Consider the following 20,939-nt stretch of genomic DNA (forward strand, 5'->3'; position numbering starts at 1 on the left):
TGCATAATACCTACGCGATCCAAGGTAATGGGTGCGACTCGAAAGTTGCGCTCCACTTCGTTTCGTTCAAGTTTACTTCAGGTCAAGTGCTGCAGCACGGCACGTACGTCGGTACGGGTACACGTTGCGGTGATTGCTTCTTTTTCCCAATTTTTTTTTCCAGCCTCCAATTTTTTTGCTTACTTTTTTTGAACGGATTTTTACTGAAAACTTCATTACCCGGCAAACGAAAACGAATTTACGAAGGTACAAGAATCCTGCCTCCGTCATCTTCGTCGAAAATTTCAGAGGATTGTAAGTGATGTGAACAGTGATGGTTGTTACTTAACTCGTCGACTACGAGTTGTGCTGAAATGTGAATTCAGTCATTACCGTTTGATGAAATCAGTGCCCGATCGTGACGTCAATGCTGCGGGTGATCATCGCATGAGCGCGACTCAGAGTTCGGCAAAATAAATCATACGTATAATACTTACATACCTGGAGATCGTACAGTTGTGACTAGTAGCATTGGAAATCGCTCTGTAATTTACGCACACACGTGTAGCGTGAGTGTATTCATATACGCATATACATGTATTGCAACATGAAACGGAGAAAAAAAGAAAGGTTGAATCAGGGAAAAAACCCGCTACGCACGAATTCCCAGAGGGGAATGCGTAGAAGGACGTAAATGCAGGATAACTTTTTTTCATGCCCTTTGGAAAGCAGTAAAACGAAATTATGATCGTCTGAGATTTATTCTTAGTTTTTAGAGATAATTCGTTTCATTAATGAATGAGAAAAGAGAAAAAAATAAAAAAATAAAAAATAGTATCGTACTGAAAACGTAGGCAATTATCATTATACATGATAGATTTACAGTAGGTATACCCAGAGGTATCCACTACGTTGTGCATAACTATAAGGTATAACGTGTTGCATAAAGTTGAATAAAGTCGCCTCCTACTCGAGCATTGAACTCTCCCACACTCTCGGTGATCAACTCAGCTCATGTGCTTATATGCACACATACGGACGGTGTGTGCGCCTCTTGAACATCTTTCGAACGGTTATTTTTTTCATCCTTCTATCCTTTTTTACTCGTATTCAATAATTATACCGATAATTCCTTGTGGTTTTTTTTTTTTTTTGTATGGTTTTTTTCTTCGACGTTTAATGTTGCGGTAAATCCGGCCGATGTGCAAACGCCGCGGTCAAATGCGACCTAGACCCACGCCTTGGACTATAACTGGAAATGAAAGAAAGAATCGTGGAAGATAGCGCGCGCGAGCGTTACGAGAAGGTGAACTTGAACCAGAAGAGCCTGCTCGAGCGGCCTCAACATTCTCTGGCTCAAAGCAATGGCTCAGCCTAGACCTCATCGCGACGCTCATCTCCTATAAACTACGAGCGAAAGGACGCAGCGCGGGAAGCGTCTTCCAAGTAAACGGCAAACAGTCGCGTAAACGGCAACCCATACGGTGCGGGAAGACCTGATCGATTTCTCATCGAACCAATAGCGTTGCAAGAATGCAGAAATTTGTCTGCAAAGAAATGATTTCAGGAGAAACGAAAAAAAACAAAAAAAACGTCCCTAATCAGGAACGTGCTTACAGAAAAAAAGTCACTACCCGTGATTGAGATACCTCGAACATTGTACTTAATGTATATATACATCGCGGGCACTGTCACATCATTTTAGTCGCGAAAGACGTCGGAGAGCAACTGACGTAAGGTATAATCGGTACGACAAAACCGTGTCTTTTCACCAACGAAGCGATTGACCTGCACTCGCGATTACGTGACGTCTGGTTTCGATCGTCTACCATGGAAACTGATCGTGCCGCGAGAGAGATCTTAGCGAAAGGTCCTCGAATTTTTGAGGAAATCGAAAACGAAGAATAGCTGTGACGTTGCAGAATAGTGTTTGCAGTCCTGAGTGGTGGGAAGCGGGGGTGGAGGCGGGGGTGGGGGAGCAAGAGACCTGGGGAGGCGGGGAGGCGGCGGCGGCGGCGAAGGAGGAAGATGCTGCGCATCCCGCGGTCCAGCGTACAATGGGGCTTTCAATGTTGGCAACTGAACGTCCGGGGCAGAAATGCGCCGGCTCGGCGTCGGCGTCGGCGGCGGCGGCGGCGGCGGCGGCGGCGGCGACGGTGGAGGGTGCTTCTTCTCGGCGGCGGTGGCGACGCTGGTCCGCGGGTCCGAGTCTCTTCTGTAGCCGCGGGCCATCGCATACAGACCCCCGCCAATCAGCGCGTCGCGACGGAGTAGGGGTCGGGCGCGCAAAGGTATTTAAAGTGTAGGCCCGAAGCTGCGCATGAGTTCACTTCTGTTTGGTGCGGTGGCGCGTCGAGTACGCACACCGCTTTAAAGGGTGCTTCTTGTACGAGTAGGTCTTTTTATAAAAGTATAATATAATATACACACACACATACACACACGTGGACTCGCGCACGGTGCCGTATATATTAATAGATATTTATTACGCCGGTATAATTTGTTGTTTTTTTTTTTTTTTTTTGTTGTTAATAACAAGTAAACGAACAATTAATGTACACGCTGTACGCGACGTAGACTCAGAAACGAACGGGGGATTTCAACGAGGTTCAATTCGACGCACGGTATATATATTTCATACCTAAATACGTGCGATTAATCTACGCGAGTAATAAACGGGGTTGTAATACGACGCGCGCGAAGTTGTAAATTTTATACGCACACGCATCAGGACCATCGACATTGCCGAACGACGGACTCATCGCAAGAAGCTACGGATTCCGCATAGGTAAGTGAGCTGAGATGAGCGTGCGAAACACGTAACTCGCATTGTAAAAGGCGAGAATAAGAAAAAGGGACAGCGCCGAGAGACATTGCCATCCCAATCGTGCGCAAAGTACGACAAATTAACCCCGAGCTGGCTCCGTTATGAAGTGTTACAAGCGAAACATGTAAAATTGTGCAGGTGCCAAGTGCTTTAAGTGACTGATCAATAATCAATCGAACCACGGATATGACCATAAATTTGAAAAAAAAAAAAAAATACACAATAATTGGAAAAGGAAAAAATTAAAAGTGCTCGTTATTGAACTGTGCAGTGCACTCTCACGAAAATTCTTATATGGATATACTATAAGTGCAAGAAAATTCCCCCGCCCCAAAAAAAATTAATTGCAAAATATATGTATATATTATCATGCCTAAAACGAAATGTCAAAATCTGTGCAAAACTTCTGCGGATTAAATCAGGACTGCCTTCGTCTCTTTCGACCGCGATACGACGACTCAAATTTTTATCCAATCCGTGATTTCTTGAGGTTTCAGTCACCGAGTGTGATGAGCAAAAAAATCGCTTACTCCTCAACTTCTCAATCACGAAGTTATTAGCGAAAACATGATATAGAAACCTATCTAGGCAGTGCGTAGGATCAGTTACGACCGTGAAATTATCTGTTATACCGAGGGTCATACATATAAGTTTAACAAGTTCGAGGAAACAGCCTGTGAAAACTTCTACTGGATGCAACAAAAAGTATTCGGCTATTATTTCATATCCTCAAAATTTCTAAACGGGCTAAGAGTGTAATGTCCTTTTTTACGTAATCACGCATTGCCAATATTAAAAAAAGAATGAAAAAAAAAGAAGGTGAATTTCGAAAAGGTAGACTACAGAAAAGTAAACGCGATCCGTTCTGACAAAAGCCAAGTGACGAAACAGAGTTGAGATGTTTAAGAAGAACCGGTGTGGCATGATTAGACTTAAATTGACTACCGCGTTACCCCGAACACGTATAATATATAAAGTAAGACGAGTTTGAAATGATTAAAAACTTACCTACGTTTATCGGTTGAGGATCGACGTGCAGGTTCACAGAGTCCAGGCGAGACGTCGCAAGAAGCCCGGCGCGACGACGACGCCCGACATCCACACTAAATAATTCAGAACCCAAACCCGATAGGTATGCAAGTCCGATCGCGACTTCGACGATAAATGAAGCCAACTCGCGCGATCTTGCATTTAATTCGATTGATCGGCGACTAACACGAAGGAAATGAAGAAAAAGAATTTTTTTGCTGCTCACTCGGTCATTCCCAATCCGCAGCTGATGATTGGCTGCTTCGAGCAGAGGTTTCAGAGATAAACGAGAAAAATTTGATTCCGAGCGCGTTTTTAATTCAGATAAAGACGAAATCTGGCGAAAATATTTATAGAATATGTTGGAACTGATAAATGCTTTTTTTGTCCGACAACATATCGATTTTTCTGATAATGAAATCACATTCTTCGTCAGAGATATCGATGTTCGTAAGCGGAATGAATCAATTCACAGCTATACTTCGACTATTATAAAGAACGGGGAAAAACGTATAACTCATTCAATTTATAATTTAAACAAAATTTTCAGTTTCTTGATACTCATCAGAATATTCTAAATTGTACTAATTAGACGACAATTTTTGTCTTTTTGATCCGTTTTTGTTCTGCCATAATTTGTTCCAATTGGTCAAAATATTGAAAGGACGAGGTTCAAGCCTATTGTCGAAAAAGCGGTTCACACGTCGTTTTAATTTTCTCTTTGATCAATCCCCTCATTTAAAGCGTGAAGTAAGCGAAAATTCGAACAAATCGTTATTGCTCTGCAACGCAACGTTAGACAGGTTTTGGTATATCTTACGTTACCTCAAAAATGTGGTACTTAAATTGAATCGCACAGAGGCCCGCCTTGTTCGAGATTATTTGATGAAGTTAGCTTGGCAACAACTAGCTTGTTGTCAGTTAAACGTCTGAACGATCGCTAACCTCCGTAAAGATAATTTAAGAAAGTATTAAACTCTGCACAATCATCGAGACGCGTTGAATTAATGCTGAAAATATTCTGGAGTGGCATGCGTACTAGGGTGAGAGCATGAGATAAAAGTTGTGGAAAGGTGCAGCAACAGCAGCAGCAGCAGCAGCTACAGCAGCTTAGCTCGATGATATGGACGCTCGTGCTGTCGCATTGTCGAATGGATGGCGGGTTGCCCGTCACACGTACGTTTGGTCCTGAGCTGCGTCGTGAATGTAGGTACACCAAAGGTGCTACGTATACAGAGATAGCACAGTGGGACCATTGTTGCGTGTATTGTGCGCCCGGTGGAGGGCAGAACAGCCTACAATTGAACAGATCGCGTGTATAATAGACGCCCCCGAAAAGTCTGATAGACGCGAAACGAGAGCGAGAAAGATGGGAGAGAGGGAGGGAAGCACGGTGAGCCTGCGGGAAGAACCGGGAGGGGAAAACAGAACTGGTATATAACTATCCTAGAGCAAATATAAATTCATGGAATTCGGCCTTTGTCGCGTTACTGTTGGGCGCAACTGCCGCTGCGGCTCCAGCTCGCCTACTGCAGTCTGAAAAATGTGCATAACAATACGCGATAAATTTTACTCCACGCCGCCTGTGTCGTTTTTGGTCTCCTACGCTGGGTATTCCGTACTTCCAAAGTCTCGAACGCGGGTTCGAGCTATCAACGTTCATTCATATTTCCCGTCGGCAGATTTCCAAGCCCCGGCATTATCAGATCGCACGCTCGAACGCCGCTTCTTCCTCAAATTCATCACCTCGACTGAAGTAACTAACGATCTCATTCGTTTGGAGGTCACGGAGAAAACTCACACCTAGCATGACTCGTAGAACCCATCGGTGGCTGACAAGCTTGCCAATTTTTTCGGCTGGGAACGATTGAATTCAACGAACCGTTGGAGTCAAATTCTATTTAAGTGATGTACCGAGCCCCTTCCTCATTCGAGCACGTGAACTTCACGCTATTGAACCGGATAACGCAGGTTCAACGCGACGTGTTCCAATTTTCCTGAATAATTTAATGGAAAGCCACGCCCGATTACGCAATGACCGTAACACGACACCTCCGGGTTGAATCCTATCGCCCGAGGCCAACATATTGCGCCGGTTCATATTAACCGTCCGATATAACTGTTTATGATATGGAACCGATGAAACCTGTAAAAGTAAACCGCAATTTAACGGACAACTGCTTATATATTTCCATAAGACGGTTCTTTTTTTGTTTTAATCCTATATAAGCTTCCTCTTGCCGCAATACGATTTGTCGACGCTACGCACGAACGCAACGCGACCCGAATCTCCAACTCGATTCCTCTACTACCGATCGACGCGGGAAATAATGGCGAAATGCCAGCTGCTCGCATCGCGCCGAGAGGCATTGTGCCCATCAACACAAATGACATACACCGGCGATATGTAGATACCCTCCATTAGTTTAGTGAACCTTCCGCAAGCTTGGCCCACATCGAGTTCCACTTTGGTTCCAGTTCCATTCCAGTTCAACTTACAGCACCGATTTACCAGATCTGGCCCGACCTCGACTTACAGAATAATTACAGCCCGGGTAACAGGTTGTTCCACCGTGTGTAACACACATTCGTACAAATCTACTTGAACAAGATATCTTTATGCCTTGTATCTGTCACACTTTGAGCCGTCTCATCAAGGCCGAATCGGTGATCGTGAATTCCTTCGCGGCTCGATCTCGACCGTTAGGGCTAGAATAAGTTTTCGTCTTATTGCAGCGGGTGGCTAAATTAACTCCCGTGTCGTCGGCGGCGGAGTGCATGTATGCATACGTGAGAGAAAAAGTGGAAAATTAAGGAAGAAGAGAGTGGGAAAGAAAAATGTGTGTAACATTTCACCTCGGGATTTATCTCCGTTGCGAACCGGTTAACGGTATATTTTCAATCGCGTCGAGTAACACGCGCAAGAAAAAAAGAGAAGATGACGACAAAGAGAAGAGAACGCTATCACTTGCATTGCAGCAGCGTTGCAGCACCAACGTGCGCGCTAGGCGGCGGTGTATATGCAACGAGGGGCACTAAATCCTGGATAATTAGTACTTAAATGCAGATTGGTTAACGAAGCGAGTAGGTAGGTGGATACGTGCGCTGCGGCAGTGGCGGCAGTTCTTCTTTTCCTCCTTTTTACTTTTCTTTTTGCCATTCTCTTTTCTTTCTACCTTACATCGAATTTATTTTCGCCTCCGGCTGCAGGCTAATTAAACGTCCGACAAGCGCTGTCATTTATATCGAACTAGTCTTCGATGCCCCGAAAGAAATATGATACCGCGTCATCAAGGTCAATCTTCGCTATAATACTCGAACGGTGCGCAACGTGTTTGATATTTTGAAAAAATGTTCATCCCCTCGGAGTTTCGACATCTCGATGGAACGTACGTAGATACTCGCGGGGTTCTTAGAATTACTTTTGCAACATTTTATTACAACGTGTGAATCGATACGTGCGAGGAATGTGCCATTTCAACTGTTCTCGAATATTCATTTATTTATATTTCAAAATCCTGCTCTACAATACGGGTGAAAGCCGACGGGATTACCGATACCGATTCAAGTTTCGAAACGATTGTACAATAAGGAGCAACGTAACTGGTCATCCGACGTGCCCATCTCACCCGCGAAAAGATTAATCGTCAAGTTTAACCTCCGACGACGAGACCTCTGAGGTGTGACGACTCCTACGGGGGGGAAGGGGGGAAAGAGACACGCGAGACGCTATGCCTGAAGAGCATAGGAGACGCGGTTAGATTGTATCGCGTCCTTCGGGGGAGGCACAGAGCTCCGTGTGGTCCGTGCATCCGGTTCACCATCCACACGTTATTACCCCGTGCAGTCTGCCTTGTCTTACTCGACTGGCAGCGAAGAGAGCTCCCTGCCTACCGGCCGGTATCGTCGTCCACTCCATGCTCGAATAAGGCCCTCTTTTCTCACCCGTTCCATCCGAGTACTGACCATCCAGGGTAAGATCGAAGCGCTGCAGTTGCAGGAGTGTAAAAACGCAGAGACTGTCGGGTCCTGTACGTACATCATATAACATGCTATTTCTATCTGCTCCGGAAGGTTGAAGACAGGGCAGCCTGGCGGGTTCAATCGTCGTAAGAAGAGGCCACGTTAAGGAACGTGTTCGCGTATACCGGTCGATAAATTCCATCGGCCACGCTATGCGGCATGTTATCGATGGACGTGTTTTCGCTGCTTTGCCAGTTGCCTCCCACCTTGTCTTTTGGCAGAGTTCAAGTCAGAGTCGGCGAACCGATTTCTCCGTGGCTCGGTATAAGGAGGCGCGAGTTCCTCGAGAGGCAAATTAAAACTAACTACCAGTTACCGCAACATGCGCAGAGAGAAACATTAACTCGTGGAAGGAGACACGCTTGACTCACGCCTTAGGCCTCAGGGTTTCCCGTTGACTCATCTTACGATTTACTTCTTGAGAATCAGCCGCTCTCCGCAGCTGCATTATACGCATGTGCCCACCTACGGCAGCCATTGTCTAGTCGTTCGACCTTGGTTCGCATCGAAAATCGACTCCAACCGATTCTACGAGCTCGGACTGCGAACGATTGCCAATTTCTACGAGACTGGCCACGCGTAGCGCTAACGAAACTGAATGTCCTAACCCCGGCAAACTGGGCTCCGTAACCCTTCGGTATCCAACCTTTGTGATCAGACAGCAGTTTATAACCGAGAATCCGTTGCGATATCCACCGATTAGTGGAGTTCGTCGACAAAAAAGGGCGCAGCGCAGCGATCGATTAGCGACGGATTCGCATAAGGGGTTTGCGACCGGGAAACTGCCAGAAGATCGGCTATTTCTTGGAAGCCCTACGCCTGGTCGAACTCGTCAAGGTTCAGATAACCGCTGATCGTCCAGGCTGTTGTTAAATTACTCGATGCATACGCGATACGCCGATCAGCCTTTCTTCGCTACAGGCAGGGTTACCTTAGACACGGTTTTTCCGCCACGTTAGCTTCACAAATGAAATATTCATAATCCTGGAAATGGATGTAAAAGTGGGCTGAATGAAAAAATATAGTTTTGTACTAAACGTGATAAACGTGAAAAATTGCTTTGAAATTTTCGAAATTCATGAATCCGCGTTTTTCAACGTATCGTATGCTTCGATACTGATGGAATCGTAAAGGACTACTCAAACCAGTTCTCGCTATAAGAAAACAAATAAGTTTCATTACCTTTAACACGCAATACAATATTTTACCTTCAACAACTTGTACAACATCACTATTGTAATATACATCGAAGTAGCTGAAACAGATTTTCGGTAGCTACACTTTAAAAACGAAATGGATAGCAGTCAAGGATGAAGATCAAGCGTTTCGTTTCGAAACTACAATCCATAAAAAAATATGGCAGTCGTGGATGTTTTCCTTCTATAACGGTACATCTTTGTCTATCATTTCCATTTCACTTATCGCCGTAGTAAAACGAATCAAGTTGCAAATATTTACTCACACGTAGATAAAGACAACGTTGAAACACTGGAAAAAGATACCCCCTCGTTGGATTTCGTTCGTTCATTTGTACGTGCGTGGGAGGGGGCAGGGAAGGGCCGGCTGTCTCGTTAACCTGGTTGTTTGCCCTGACAACACCCTCGAACCTCAGCGGCATATTTGACCGCCGTAATACAAGGAATCTCCGAACTTTGGATTTACTTTAGCGAGCGGTATCCCTTGCGACGAGTGCGCTGCATATGCCAGCGGCATCGGGACTGCCTGCCACTTAGCGATCCCACGCGGGTAAACAAGTCAACGAAACTGGGAAATATTTCGAGTCATGTATTCCGGTGCAGCGGAGCTTTAACCATTATACCTTACATGTATACATAATTCTGTCGAGGAGATGAGACTCTCAGTGACCTCAGGACAGGCTTATCAATCGCACGATCGCGTCCCTTGTCTTCCAATCACGCGCCGTATGATAATTCGTAACACGTGGCCAATGGCGTGAGCGTTCTTAACAGTCACCAACGGTCGCAGCTGTTGCGGTTCGAGTGTAGAAAGGTCGACTTCCGCTGCTCTCGAATCCGTGCGCGAACGGTCAGCGACTTCGTCCTCGTCGACGCGGTCTATCGAGCAACGTGATCCACTTTCAGATATTTCTTGGCAAGGACCACGTTAAGTCATATAGCGGGACTTGGTACGAATCCGACCTTAAAGTTGATAAAGAATCACGGTATATCGCTCCGCGAGCCAGAGACCACGCAGAGCCACGGAGCCGTAGACTCGCACGGTCGATCACCGTGAAGTAATGAATCAGTTCGATCTGCACGGTCAACAACTATGGGCGCGGGCTGAACAAGAAGTCTCGCCTTTCTTCTGTTCATTCTCATCCTCATCGTCGCGGAACCTCGGCTCTTTTGCTTTTTATTTATTGGCACGATTGTCGAACTCTGTCTCGAGCTGTCAACGTAATTTTCTTTTCTTCATTTATATTGTACGCATACTTAGGTGTACGTATGTGTGGGTATATATTTTTTTTCTCATTCCTCTTTTTCCTTCTCATCCTCACCTTGATCTCCTCTCTTAGGTATTCCCTCTTTTTGTCCCCGTACGCAACTCTCCAGGCGTTACGGTGTCTCGATATTCGAACAGCGTATACCTGGTTTGTACATTACATCCCGTCTCGGTCAATGTGCAGATTATGCACTGGCCTGAGCAATAATGGCTTTTCTCTGAAGTAACCCACTCCCAAGCTTTTCAAGGCATAATAGGCGTACTTCGGCTAATTTCAATATAAGATTTCGAAGTATCTTCAACGATACGAAGATTAATGCCACACTTAGATAAATGACTCGTATAGTCGAATAATCATACCTAGTTGAAAAGGATTTTGTCGTTGCAGCAATGTAGCTTATGATTGCCTGAACTAAAGAGTTTTTGGCACAATCAAATCGATTTATTTGAGATATTTTAGCTATACGGTAAAAGATAATCAACGAATTAATGTATTTGCTGTGAACAATTTCACGATTGAATCAAACGTATAATTTTACTTCACCGGTGGAAAACAGTTCGTTTCGTCCGATTAATAACTAATCACATTTCTCAGTGATAACACGGCAGCAACGATCAAATAAGAAAGCTTAATTGCTGTTTTGCGCGAGGAAAGTTACTTATAGTTTTCCAAAAATAGACAAAGCGTGTAGGAATACTAGATCTATGGAATGGATATTTACGTAACTTTGGGTAGAGGTAAAAAACTGGAACTGCTGATTGATAGAGGGACCAGAGTATGAAATTTTCATAGACGCGAAAATTTTATTCGTAGAATTGAAAAATGTGAAAAGTTGTAGTTTAAAAAATTGAAAACATTGAAAGTCGCGATACAGAAAAACAAAATATAGAAAGGTCAAAACGTGGAACAGCAACATCGATAATCTGTATACGATTCTATATTATGGAGAGGAATTCCGATGATTCTACAGTTTGGCATTCCGTGTTCTGACCTTTCTAATCTTTTACTTGTCCATTTTTCGACTTTCAACAATTTTAATTTCTATATATCAAGTTTTTGCTTCCTTAAATATTCTATATTGTCACCCTTCGATTTTTGATCTGTCAATATTTTCACCCCTATCCGTAACTTTCACCGTCACGACTGTCTTAAGGGCGTTCCTAAGACTAGAAAAATAATTTTTCACGGATCTTTGGTTTTCTGTAGATTATTGTAGCCGGATCCGTTACATTTATTTTGTTGGGCCGTGGGACTCGAAATTCGCAAAATGAAAGAAGTTGTGAGCAGAAATGTCCAGCCCCGCTTCGGATCGCCGTTACGCGGTTATTTCGCCACTCGAAACCACATTTTCGATAACGGTAACCACGATTCCATCAAAACCGTTCATCCGATCATCTTGAAATTCACTCACGACTGTCATATGATTACGGACTAACCTCCTATGGAGCGGATTTTGTATCCGTCTGTCCGTCTAACGTATCCAACCAAAGACACTGCCGAAAATCCAGAAAATATGTCTTACCAATAAAAAAAATTCATAACTTCACTAAATTTTAACCTTTAAAGTGATCTTAGAGTTTTGTTTGTCAGATACTCCGTTTAGCTGGAAATATGGTTACCGTTTTCAACGCTGTCTTTTGCTTACCGTGACTTCAGTGGACATATCGGCCACAATATTCATGTTACGAAATAAGTTTTTCTTTCAAATTACAGCTGAAATTGCGTACCTCTAAACCCGGTTTGCTCAATTCTTTTCTCCCCCAACTCCCGAATCCATAGAATCTTGAAAATCGTGAACGTTGTACAACGCTCTTGGGTTATAAATCCCCTCAAACAATCTGCACGAGCGTCGAGTTTATTAAAATTGTGGTATCGGTAATCGCGGAGCGGCGGCGTTGGCCGTAGGACGCCGCTGCTTTTTTCATGCAGAAGCTGTATTAGCGTTCCGAGGCGTGCATGCACGCAACGATTCCGTGCAGCGTGTTGGGACGTTGCTAATGTTGCTTGTAAGTATCGTCGATGATGACTGGTGATTTGAAGCCCGCGAGAGACGGGATACGAAGCGATGGCGGGGTTTTGACCGCGCGGCCAGAGGAGCGGGAGATTCCCCGACCCACGTAACTCTAGCTCAGGTGTTCTATAAATAGACCATGCGTGTTGCCGACCTGTTGCACGCCGCCTTCTCCGCGTGTGAACGCGGAGGCCTTCGACGTACGATTTCGAGCCGCGAGGAGCGCGCCGGGTAATCAGAGCTCAGGAAGCCGCTCACGCACCGTTCGCGTCGACGCACACGTGTGAGAAGATCGCGCTAATCGTGATGAGAGTCCTCGTCGTCGCACGATCACCACGTGCATGAGCAGATCGAAGTTCACAGTCAAGGATACCAGGCTCCTTGTTAGCCCAGGGTGGTCCTTAAGGAGGTCATTCCTCCTCAAAGGTCAAATCGGCTCCAAATAAGTCAAAAATAATTCCCCAGTGATTTCAGATTTTTCTGTTGTTATCTCAACTCTAACCCACGGCCGTAATAGGGTGGATTTCCCCATTCACATCGAAATTTGAAAGTCTGGAATGGTGGACCAAAATCCAAGAAGTCATTGGATTTCGGTGAAAGTCGATGTAGGGGGTTTTTGGAGCTCGCTGATTTCGAATCTGAACTTGAAATTACAAAACTCGAAAGGATGGATCCAATAGAGCAACATCAAGTCATTGTTAGGATATTGGTTCACCATATTAGATCCACCATTTTGAATTTTCAAATTTTGAGTTCAGACGTGAAGTCAGCAACCCAAGAAACCCCCGTATATCAAATTTTATCGAGATCCGTTCGGCAAACTTAATGTGCCCGCGTTAGAGTTGAGATAAAAATCTGGAATTAGGGAGGGAATTATGTTTGAAATATTTGGAGACGATTTGGGGGGTGAGCCGGTTGAAATTCAATAATAACCCTGTTAAAAACCACCCTATTATTAGTCGCGACATCCATGATTGAATCATTCCCCCGCATCATTGGCTTGTAATAACCCGTATTAACCCCGGCATGAAATGACTGCGAGTTGCTCTGCTCTTGCAAATCTCGCAGCTCGTTATGAACGAGATGAACGATAGATGGACACTTGACTTACGTCCGTGACAGTATTGGACAATATTATGACACAATGAAAAAAAAATTGGGTCTAATACAAGATACGTGAGCTAGCTTGAATACACTAATGGTAAACTTAAGCTAAAAGAAAAAGAAATATCTCAGATAGAAATAAAGCAGAAAGACAGAACTTGAGGAGTGCGAGCGACCTCTGTGTACAGCGGAAATTTCCGCAGACGCGATCTAAAAACCGGGAGTTTGAAAATATATTGGAAAATATAAATATGCTCTTCTGAATAGAAAGAAAAAAGTACCTGCACCTGTCATGATCTTGCAACGAACGGAAGGTGACAAAATCGAAGAGAAAACAGCAAGTTACATTTACGGTTATATGTAAGTTCTAGTATTCGAAAAAACGAAAACGCACAGTTAGACATTAGCCCAGATATTCAAGTGTGTGTTATTTCTCGTAGTGGCTCCAGGTTGCACTGCATTTCAAAAATACGGCGTACCACTGTGTATGTGTGTGTGAGTGTGTGTAGACAACCGAAGATAAGGACTACGCGGTTTGTCATGACGAGAGTATTTTGTGATGCCAAACCCTTTCACTCTTTTCTTTCTCTTATTTTTTGAGTATCAATTTCGTATGTACTTCCATTCATAATTCGAAGAAAAAGCAATCATTTAAAAATTGTCATGATATAGAAACTGTGGTGTCCGAACAGTAAAAGCACGACAAAACTTTTAATTGCAATGTTATCTGAATTTTATCACTGCATTTGCATGTGCTTTTCATTTTCTATATCTACTACAAACTTAGCTACATCTCATTCGCTCTCACTCACTCTCGACATTCATTGAATCATCCACTCATTTAATACATAAATTATTTGTCAAAAGGCGTATAACGTTGAAATTGTAAATGTAAATTGTCTTTCTTTCTTTAAAATAGTCTCTTTGATCTTTCTTTATTTATTTTTAAACAGTCTCTCTCTTTAATTTTTGTATGTTTCGTTGAAGTTTTGACTTTTTAATATACTAAATTGTTTTCCTGATAAGTTTTAGTGACAATTAATGAAAATCTTCTGTAGACGGTATTAATAATGGCGTTGAAAGTGTAGATCTACGGTTTTTCATTTTTGCAGACAACTCAAACGAGTTTGACGTTTTACTTCACACCGACTTGGTTATTATATATTATGTTAATCACGCATAATTGGAATCTACGTAATTCGTACTTAAAGCCAGCTTGTACTTGATAATTGCTTTGGTTTCGGGCGGGCATATTTGAATCGTTACAGCGCAAAGGTCCGACTCGGAACTGCGATTAAATTTGATTCGATACTCTATTCCTTTTTTTTCTCGTCACCGTTGTTGCAGTTCTATCAACGAAGGAGAATAATTAAAAATGCTACTCTTTGTCCGGGGGGTACGAGACGTAGCTGTGCAATGAAACTAAGGTGCGGAAGTCGAGATTGTTGTTTCCGGCTCTTATCTTTCTATCGCTGTGCAAAGTTACGCGTCACGCCAGCGGCGGCAGCGCGGCTGTAAACTGTTTCAAGTTATGGAGTTTATCTGACTCTGCGAGGACAGACGTAGGTGAGTCAGCCGGGTCTTTTCACAAAAAAGATCGTTGCTCTCCAACCCGCGCGCGAACGGTCATTTAGATAAGCTGCTCTCTACCTGCCGCACCAATACCTACCCGAAGGTGTATTTGCTCACGTTTCACTTGCACACGAGAGCTGGGTGGCGGGAAGCGGGGGCATGGAACCGTGTGCAAATGTAAACAGCCACAACTCCGAGTACACCTATGTCTACTTGAATAATTTTAACACCGAAAGAAACTATACGGAAGGCAATCGCAGTTATTCATCGTTGAATGGACGGAGACGCGGAGTTAAGCCCTAGAAGCTATGAATAACATTTACACTTTTTTCCTCCCCTCTCACATCTCCCAAGCTCCATCGCTGTCTCTATCTACCTGCACATCTCCTATTCCGTTCATTCCAAAGTCTCTTGACGTCGTGCCCCGACGGCAGCGTACCGTCTTGAATCACACCGAGATAGGTGCCCGCATGTAACAAACGTGCGATCTCGGTAATTAAAACTCGCTATAACACCGTAATCTCTAGTCCATTGAAAGTCATCAATTACCACCGTTGTATCCTTTCCTTCGCACATCGTCACTGCGCGAGGCCTCCAACCATAAGCGTATAACTCACCGCGCTAGGGCATGATAATGGGCATGTCCCAGCGTGCACGTGGCTCCAGGCTGGGATTTGCATGCCGTGGAAGAGATCGCCGGTCACTCCAGGGTCGATTTTGAGTTAATCATCGCGCGAGACGATCCGCGCAAGCAGACTGCATAATCTCGCGACTGCCAAAGTCCAAGCAATCGAGTCACAACCGGATGGCCAGGTTGTTGCCGAACTTGGCAATCGGCGGTGGCATTTCATTACCCAGCGTCAAATCTTGACTGGTAACTGGTAACGAGCCTCGCCATCAACCTGTCCGCTGCGCTGGACGGTGGCACGCGGAAGTCCTCGTCCCCGGAGTGACCATCGGGCCTCGGGGCAAAGTAACGCGTGTGACCCTTGCGCCACGTATTACGGCGACGGCGAAGAAGGACCAATTGCCATTACCGTTAGGGGAATTATTTTTTTTCAGGATCATCGCGAAACGCGCCATATTCATTATAACTTCGAATAATACCTACACCTTGGGGGTGAACGACTGCCACTGTAAGCCGCGACCTTCCGGGCTGGAAACGGCAGATAGGTTCTTGGTGCTTATTGATTAACCTTCGTTTGCGTGTTACACGTGTCGCAGAAATTCTTAAGAAAAATTCTTTGAAATATCTTCAGTGACGAGATGTTAAGACTACTGGTTGATTCGGATAGTCGTCAGTTATAATTTTTATAAGTAGGCAAAATATTCAGGTTCAAACTTCAAACTTCATGAATTATTGAACTGGTTAAAAAACGTCAGTGAGGTGAATCGAAGTTCAGATTTTTAATATTCGTTTCAGAATACTAATATATATTAATTATTATCAGCGAGACGTGATATCTATGCAAAAGTAAAGAAGTAACTTAAATATTATCGTTGGACACTGTAAGAACTCTCAGTATTTTCCACATTTTACTCATCAAAATTGAACCAATGTCATAAAAATTGTGCGAACACGGTACAATATGCGGTAGAAGCTTCTCTTCTGAATACGAAATCGGATACATATAATTTGGTAAAATATTACTTTGTATTTAATTATTAGCACAATTACCAATGATCAACAAACCAAAACGTGACTTCCTGTCACCTTGAGACAGTCAGGAATAAGACCTCAAGATCAAGTTCCAAACAATTATTGTTGTTAACTCGAGCCGCTTGACAGCCAGAAGGATGAACCGAGGTCACGAGGAGCCAGGTATCATGCCATTTTTTTTTCCTCGTTCCGGAGGGCTCGTTAAGGCGATATCACTGTACGAGCGTGACATCCCGATTCAGCACGGCGCTTCTGTGCGACGATCAGTTTCAGTTATATTCCAAAGTGGAATCGTCTGCAGTAAACCTCGCCGGTTTAATACCTGCCGTCTGATCGTGCAGAACGAGAAGAATGGTGTTAATTTTTTGAGCCGTGAGGTCGGATGGGAGGGCCGGACCCGATGGTGAAAATGATCCGATTGCAGAAAATGAAGCGTGCTAATTGCGCAAGAAATCGCGTAGTCATCCTGGCGACGGCGTTGAATAGGATGATGGGGTACGACTGGCAACGATCGCTCCGCGCGCGGCACTTTACACGTGCACAATATTCCCGAGCGGTGCCCGCATGTGGCGAAACGTCATTAGTCACGGGATGTTAAGCGGGTTTATGGTTCCCAACAAATCAATGAGACGTCTAATGGAGGGAAAAAATGAACTCGAAGGGAGTTCACGGGGGGATTACGAGGTCCGGGCGAGGGCAGAGTGACCGCCCGGGTGACGTGATCCCCCTCACGGACGGTCGGGGGTGGGGGTCGACGCAGAGGTGGAGGCTGTAATCATATTCCGCGTTCCACGCTAATGGCTCGGAGGAGCCAGCCTCTCGAGCCTTCCGGCAGTAACGGAATCGCTCGGGCGACCTGGCCGGCACCCCACGGCAGCCGCGCAGCGGTATCGAGGCGGTCATCCTCGGCCCTGTCTTCCGCCCATAATGCCAAGCCGAATCACAATCGGGACTTCATCGATCGGCCAGTTAATTACAACGTTTCGACGTTGTGAAACTCGATTTCAACTCCTCGGGAGGTCACGTGTGACTCGACCGACTCTACCAGCTGTTGGCGATGACGATCTGTCTGTCGACTCTTTGCAAAGATAAGAACGTTCTCATGATTCAATCGGCCTAATCGATTGTATTTTACATTCGATCACCTCGTCAACTTCCTTGCAACACGGTAACATGTTTTTTTTTTTTTTTTTTTGGGTCATTTTACTTCATTAAAGGCGGGGCTATCGTCACTCGATATGCGTACAGTGTATTAAAACAATCAGAAAAAGTAGAATTTTCCATCGTAGAATTGCGCAACGGGTATAATAAGAAATTGATTACGTGTAAAGGAAATTAATTACCATTTATTGGTGGAAGATTATACATGAAGGCTTAATGAATTTTCAACTTTATTTTAGGTAAATATTCCACGTAAAGAGATTGTATTTGACTTCGTAATTTTTTTTTTATTTTGTGAATATTGAATCGAAGTATACTTCAATGATTGTAAACCGTGTATCAAAATTGCCTCAGATTATCGATGATACGTCATGATGAAATTAAAAAATGGATGTCGATAGTATTTTTCCAGCTAGTTAAATATTACTGAATAAACCTGAAAAGGAGTACTTCAGATTTTAAGTTTTATGGTTACAAACCTCAAAAGTATTCATGAATTCACAATTTTGTCGCGAAATAAAATACTTGCAAAAGGTAAATTCTTATAGAGTATAAAAAGCATGTAAATGTAAAAAGATTACAAAGTAACGAGGAATATTACTTCCCTGGATCAAAATTACGCAACCTGATCAACGGGTATCCGTCTGTATCTATTATCGAAACAAAGAACACGGTGACTACGCAAGTGGCTTGCAACAAGAATCAATTTTGAATCAAGGGTGAGAAAAGATATGTTGAAGGAAAAAAAAAGAAATGAATTTATGGCGACATACCGAGAACTATGAATGTTCCTTGAGGCGAGAAATAGGCATGCGAAGAGTTGGGTGTAACAAACACGAGCTGGGAGAGCTTGTCGAGAGCGTAAGTGGAATTAGTCTCAGTCCGGTGGTTCGAGGGAGTAAAGGGACCCGGACGGACGGAGATGGCGGTAGTGCATTGATATGCACCAGGTGTCGAGGTGGTGCTAAGTGACGTAGACCCAAGACGTCCCGAAGAGGAGAAATATGGGGGGAAGGAAGTCGACGGAGCACACGCTACTGTAGTCGTTGACCATTCACCGAATTCCGCATCGAATGGGTTGTAACGAGAATACGGAATGACGTAAGCGTCGTCGCCAACCTCCGCCGTTCACCTTGGGGTTAAGCATCGTGTGAGCTACCAATGAGGATGAGATTTTACCTATTTCATTCCATTTCTCGACTATCGAACCCCTCACGTGTTCGTAATTGCAATTATTAAGGTGCAATTTATAACTTATGCCGTGCAAAACGGAACTGGCGTTAACGATCACGAGGCTATTAGCTCGCAGCACTTGGAGCATTAACGGAAACCTCCCGGCAGTCGATCCTCGTTCGCTGTTGCGAGCGAGTCCCGATTTTCCACGCTTACGATAAAGCCGCGATTGAAAGAGGGAGAAGTAAAGAAACACTTCGGGGTCAATTTTCCTGGCGTCGCCGCGTCGCGAGAATTCAGAATTCTTGTCGGCTGAGCGAGTCTTGATTTTTCATTCGTGCGATAAAGTACCGCGCTTATGAAATTGAGACATATAAGCGCATTCTCGCAGATATGCACCTATCTTTTTGCATTTCAAAGTGTTTACGTACTGCAAATTTTCATAACCTGTACTTGAAACAAGCCCTCGAAAAAGTTCTCACGTTATGATATTTACACTGCGCTTCACAGACACTTGCTACGGACTTTACGAAAGTCCGAGTTCGCGCCTCTTCACACTTGGAGAATAACCAGAATTTCTTTTATTAACTTGCAGAAGACAAAGAACCGCCGACATGTCGGCGTTGAGTGCCGGGATGAGCCGACCCGGGGAGATGATCCTGTTCCTGGTTATCGCTTTTCTAACAATTTGTTGCTCCCGCGCTGGTAAGTTTTTACATGTTCTAGATGTGTTTTTAGAAATTTTTTTTACCAAATCATTTCAACATTTTTCAAACTCCTAATTTCCCCGTCCCTAAAGAGAATCAGCTTCCAAAATTTTCGCTTTATTCATTCGTTTGACACAGAAAGGCGAATTGCGATAGTTTCTCTCATGCCTGACGTAGAGTCGATAACTGCCAAGGCGGAAATTTATAGGTTCTATCGAAACTTATCATACGGAGTAAAATACTGACGGAGAATATTCTGCGAAATCTTTTCTACACAAACTTTGTTCTACAGAGTGCGATCCTAGAGAATGAAGATCCCACAGACTAGAATCCAACAGAAAACATTTTACTTGAAATTATAAACGTAATCTTTTCTACAGAATAATTATCCTACCTACCACAGTCCTATAGAATAGAAATTCAACGCAAGATCGATTCTAGAGTGTGCAGTTTTATAGAAATTGAGATTTTTACTAGAGAGATCGCTTCTAGGGAAAAATTGTTTAACAAAGGTCAGAATAATATACCATGTCCGAAACCACAACACCCGATTCCCTGACAAGATCGCAAAAGGCGTTTGTATCACCCAGAAAGCTAGAATAAATTGGGCTTTACTTTTTGTAAAAACTTCTGAAGAACTCTATAGAACAGGGTAACGGGGTATTATTTCTCTGGAGAAACGATGCCCTTTCCATAAATGGCTGTAGAACTGCACTCTGTCGAATCGGTCCGATGTTGAATTTATGTTCAGTAGAACTGCGGCACGTAGAATAATTTTTCTGTAAAAAAGATTATATTTATCATTTCAAGTTAAATGTATATCGCAGGACCACACTCTATAAGACCTTTACTCTGTAAGATAAATTTCTGTAGAACTGGAGGGCTCTCGCAGAGGTATGTACGCGACCGTATTCGTTCCCGAAGGAGCGTCAACATCTTCCATGTCATTGGAAGACCGAGTTGGCGGTACTCGATGATCGACTTCCGTTCAAGTGAAGCCGGTTTAGCGAGGGTTAAAGACCCCTTCAGTTCACGCTAGTCGACGTATGTTGCCAAGCTCCTTGAGCTTAGTAACGCGAAGTTCATTGACAGTCGGTAAACATCTGAGATTGACGGTCACATCGACGTGTCTCCTGGATCAGTTACTTGCGTGCAGCTCAACCCGCGAGGACACCATTCACCGTCCTCGGCAACCGGCGAGACCACTTTCACCAAGACACCGCGCACCC

The 20,939-nt window shown here is 44.1% G+C and overlaps 1 protein-coding gene across 3 annotated transcripts in view; it reads left to right on the forward strand.

Annotated features, from left to right (window-relative positions):
* The first annotated feature begins 2,319 nt into the window (after window positions 1–2,319).
* Window positions 2,320–20,939, forward strand: part of LOC124184087 (mucin-17-like) — a 38,621-nt gene continuing 20,001 nt past the window's right edge. For all 3 annotated transcript variants that reach the window (XM_046573499.1, XM_046573500.1, XM_046573501.1), the window contains exons 1-2: window positions 2,320–2,767; window positions 19,599–19,708. In XM_046573499.1, the coding sequence (XP_046429455.1) occupies window positions 19,618–19,708 (91 nt within the window). In that variant the 5' untranslated portion in view covers window positions 2,320–2,767; window positions 19,599–19,617. The remainder of the gene's footprint in view (window positions 2,768–19,598; window positions 19,709–20,939) is intronic.

This window comes from Neodiprion fabricii, chromosome 5 (assembly GCF_021155785.1).
Source record: "Neodiprion fabricii isolate iyNeoFabr1 chromosome 5, iyNeoFabr1.1, whole genome shotgun sequence".
Lineage (NCBI taxonomy): Eukaryota > Metazoa > Arthropoda > Insecta > Hymenoptera > Diprionidae > Neodiprion > Neodiprion fabricii.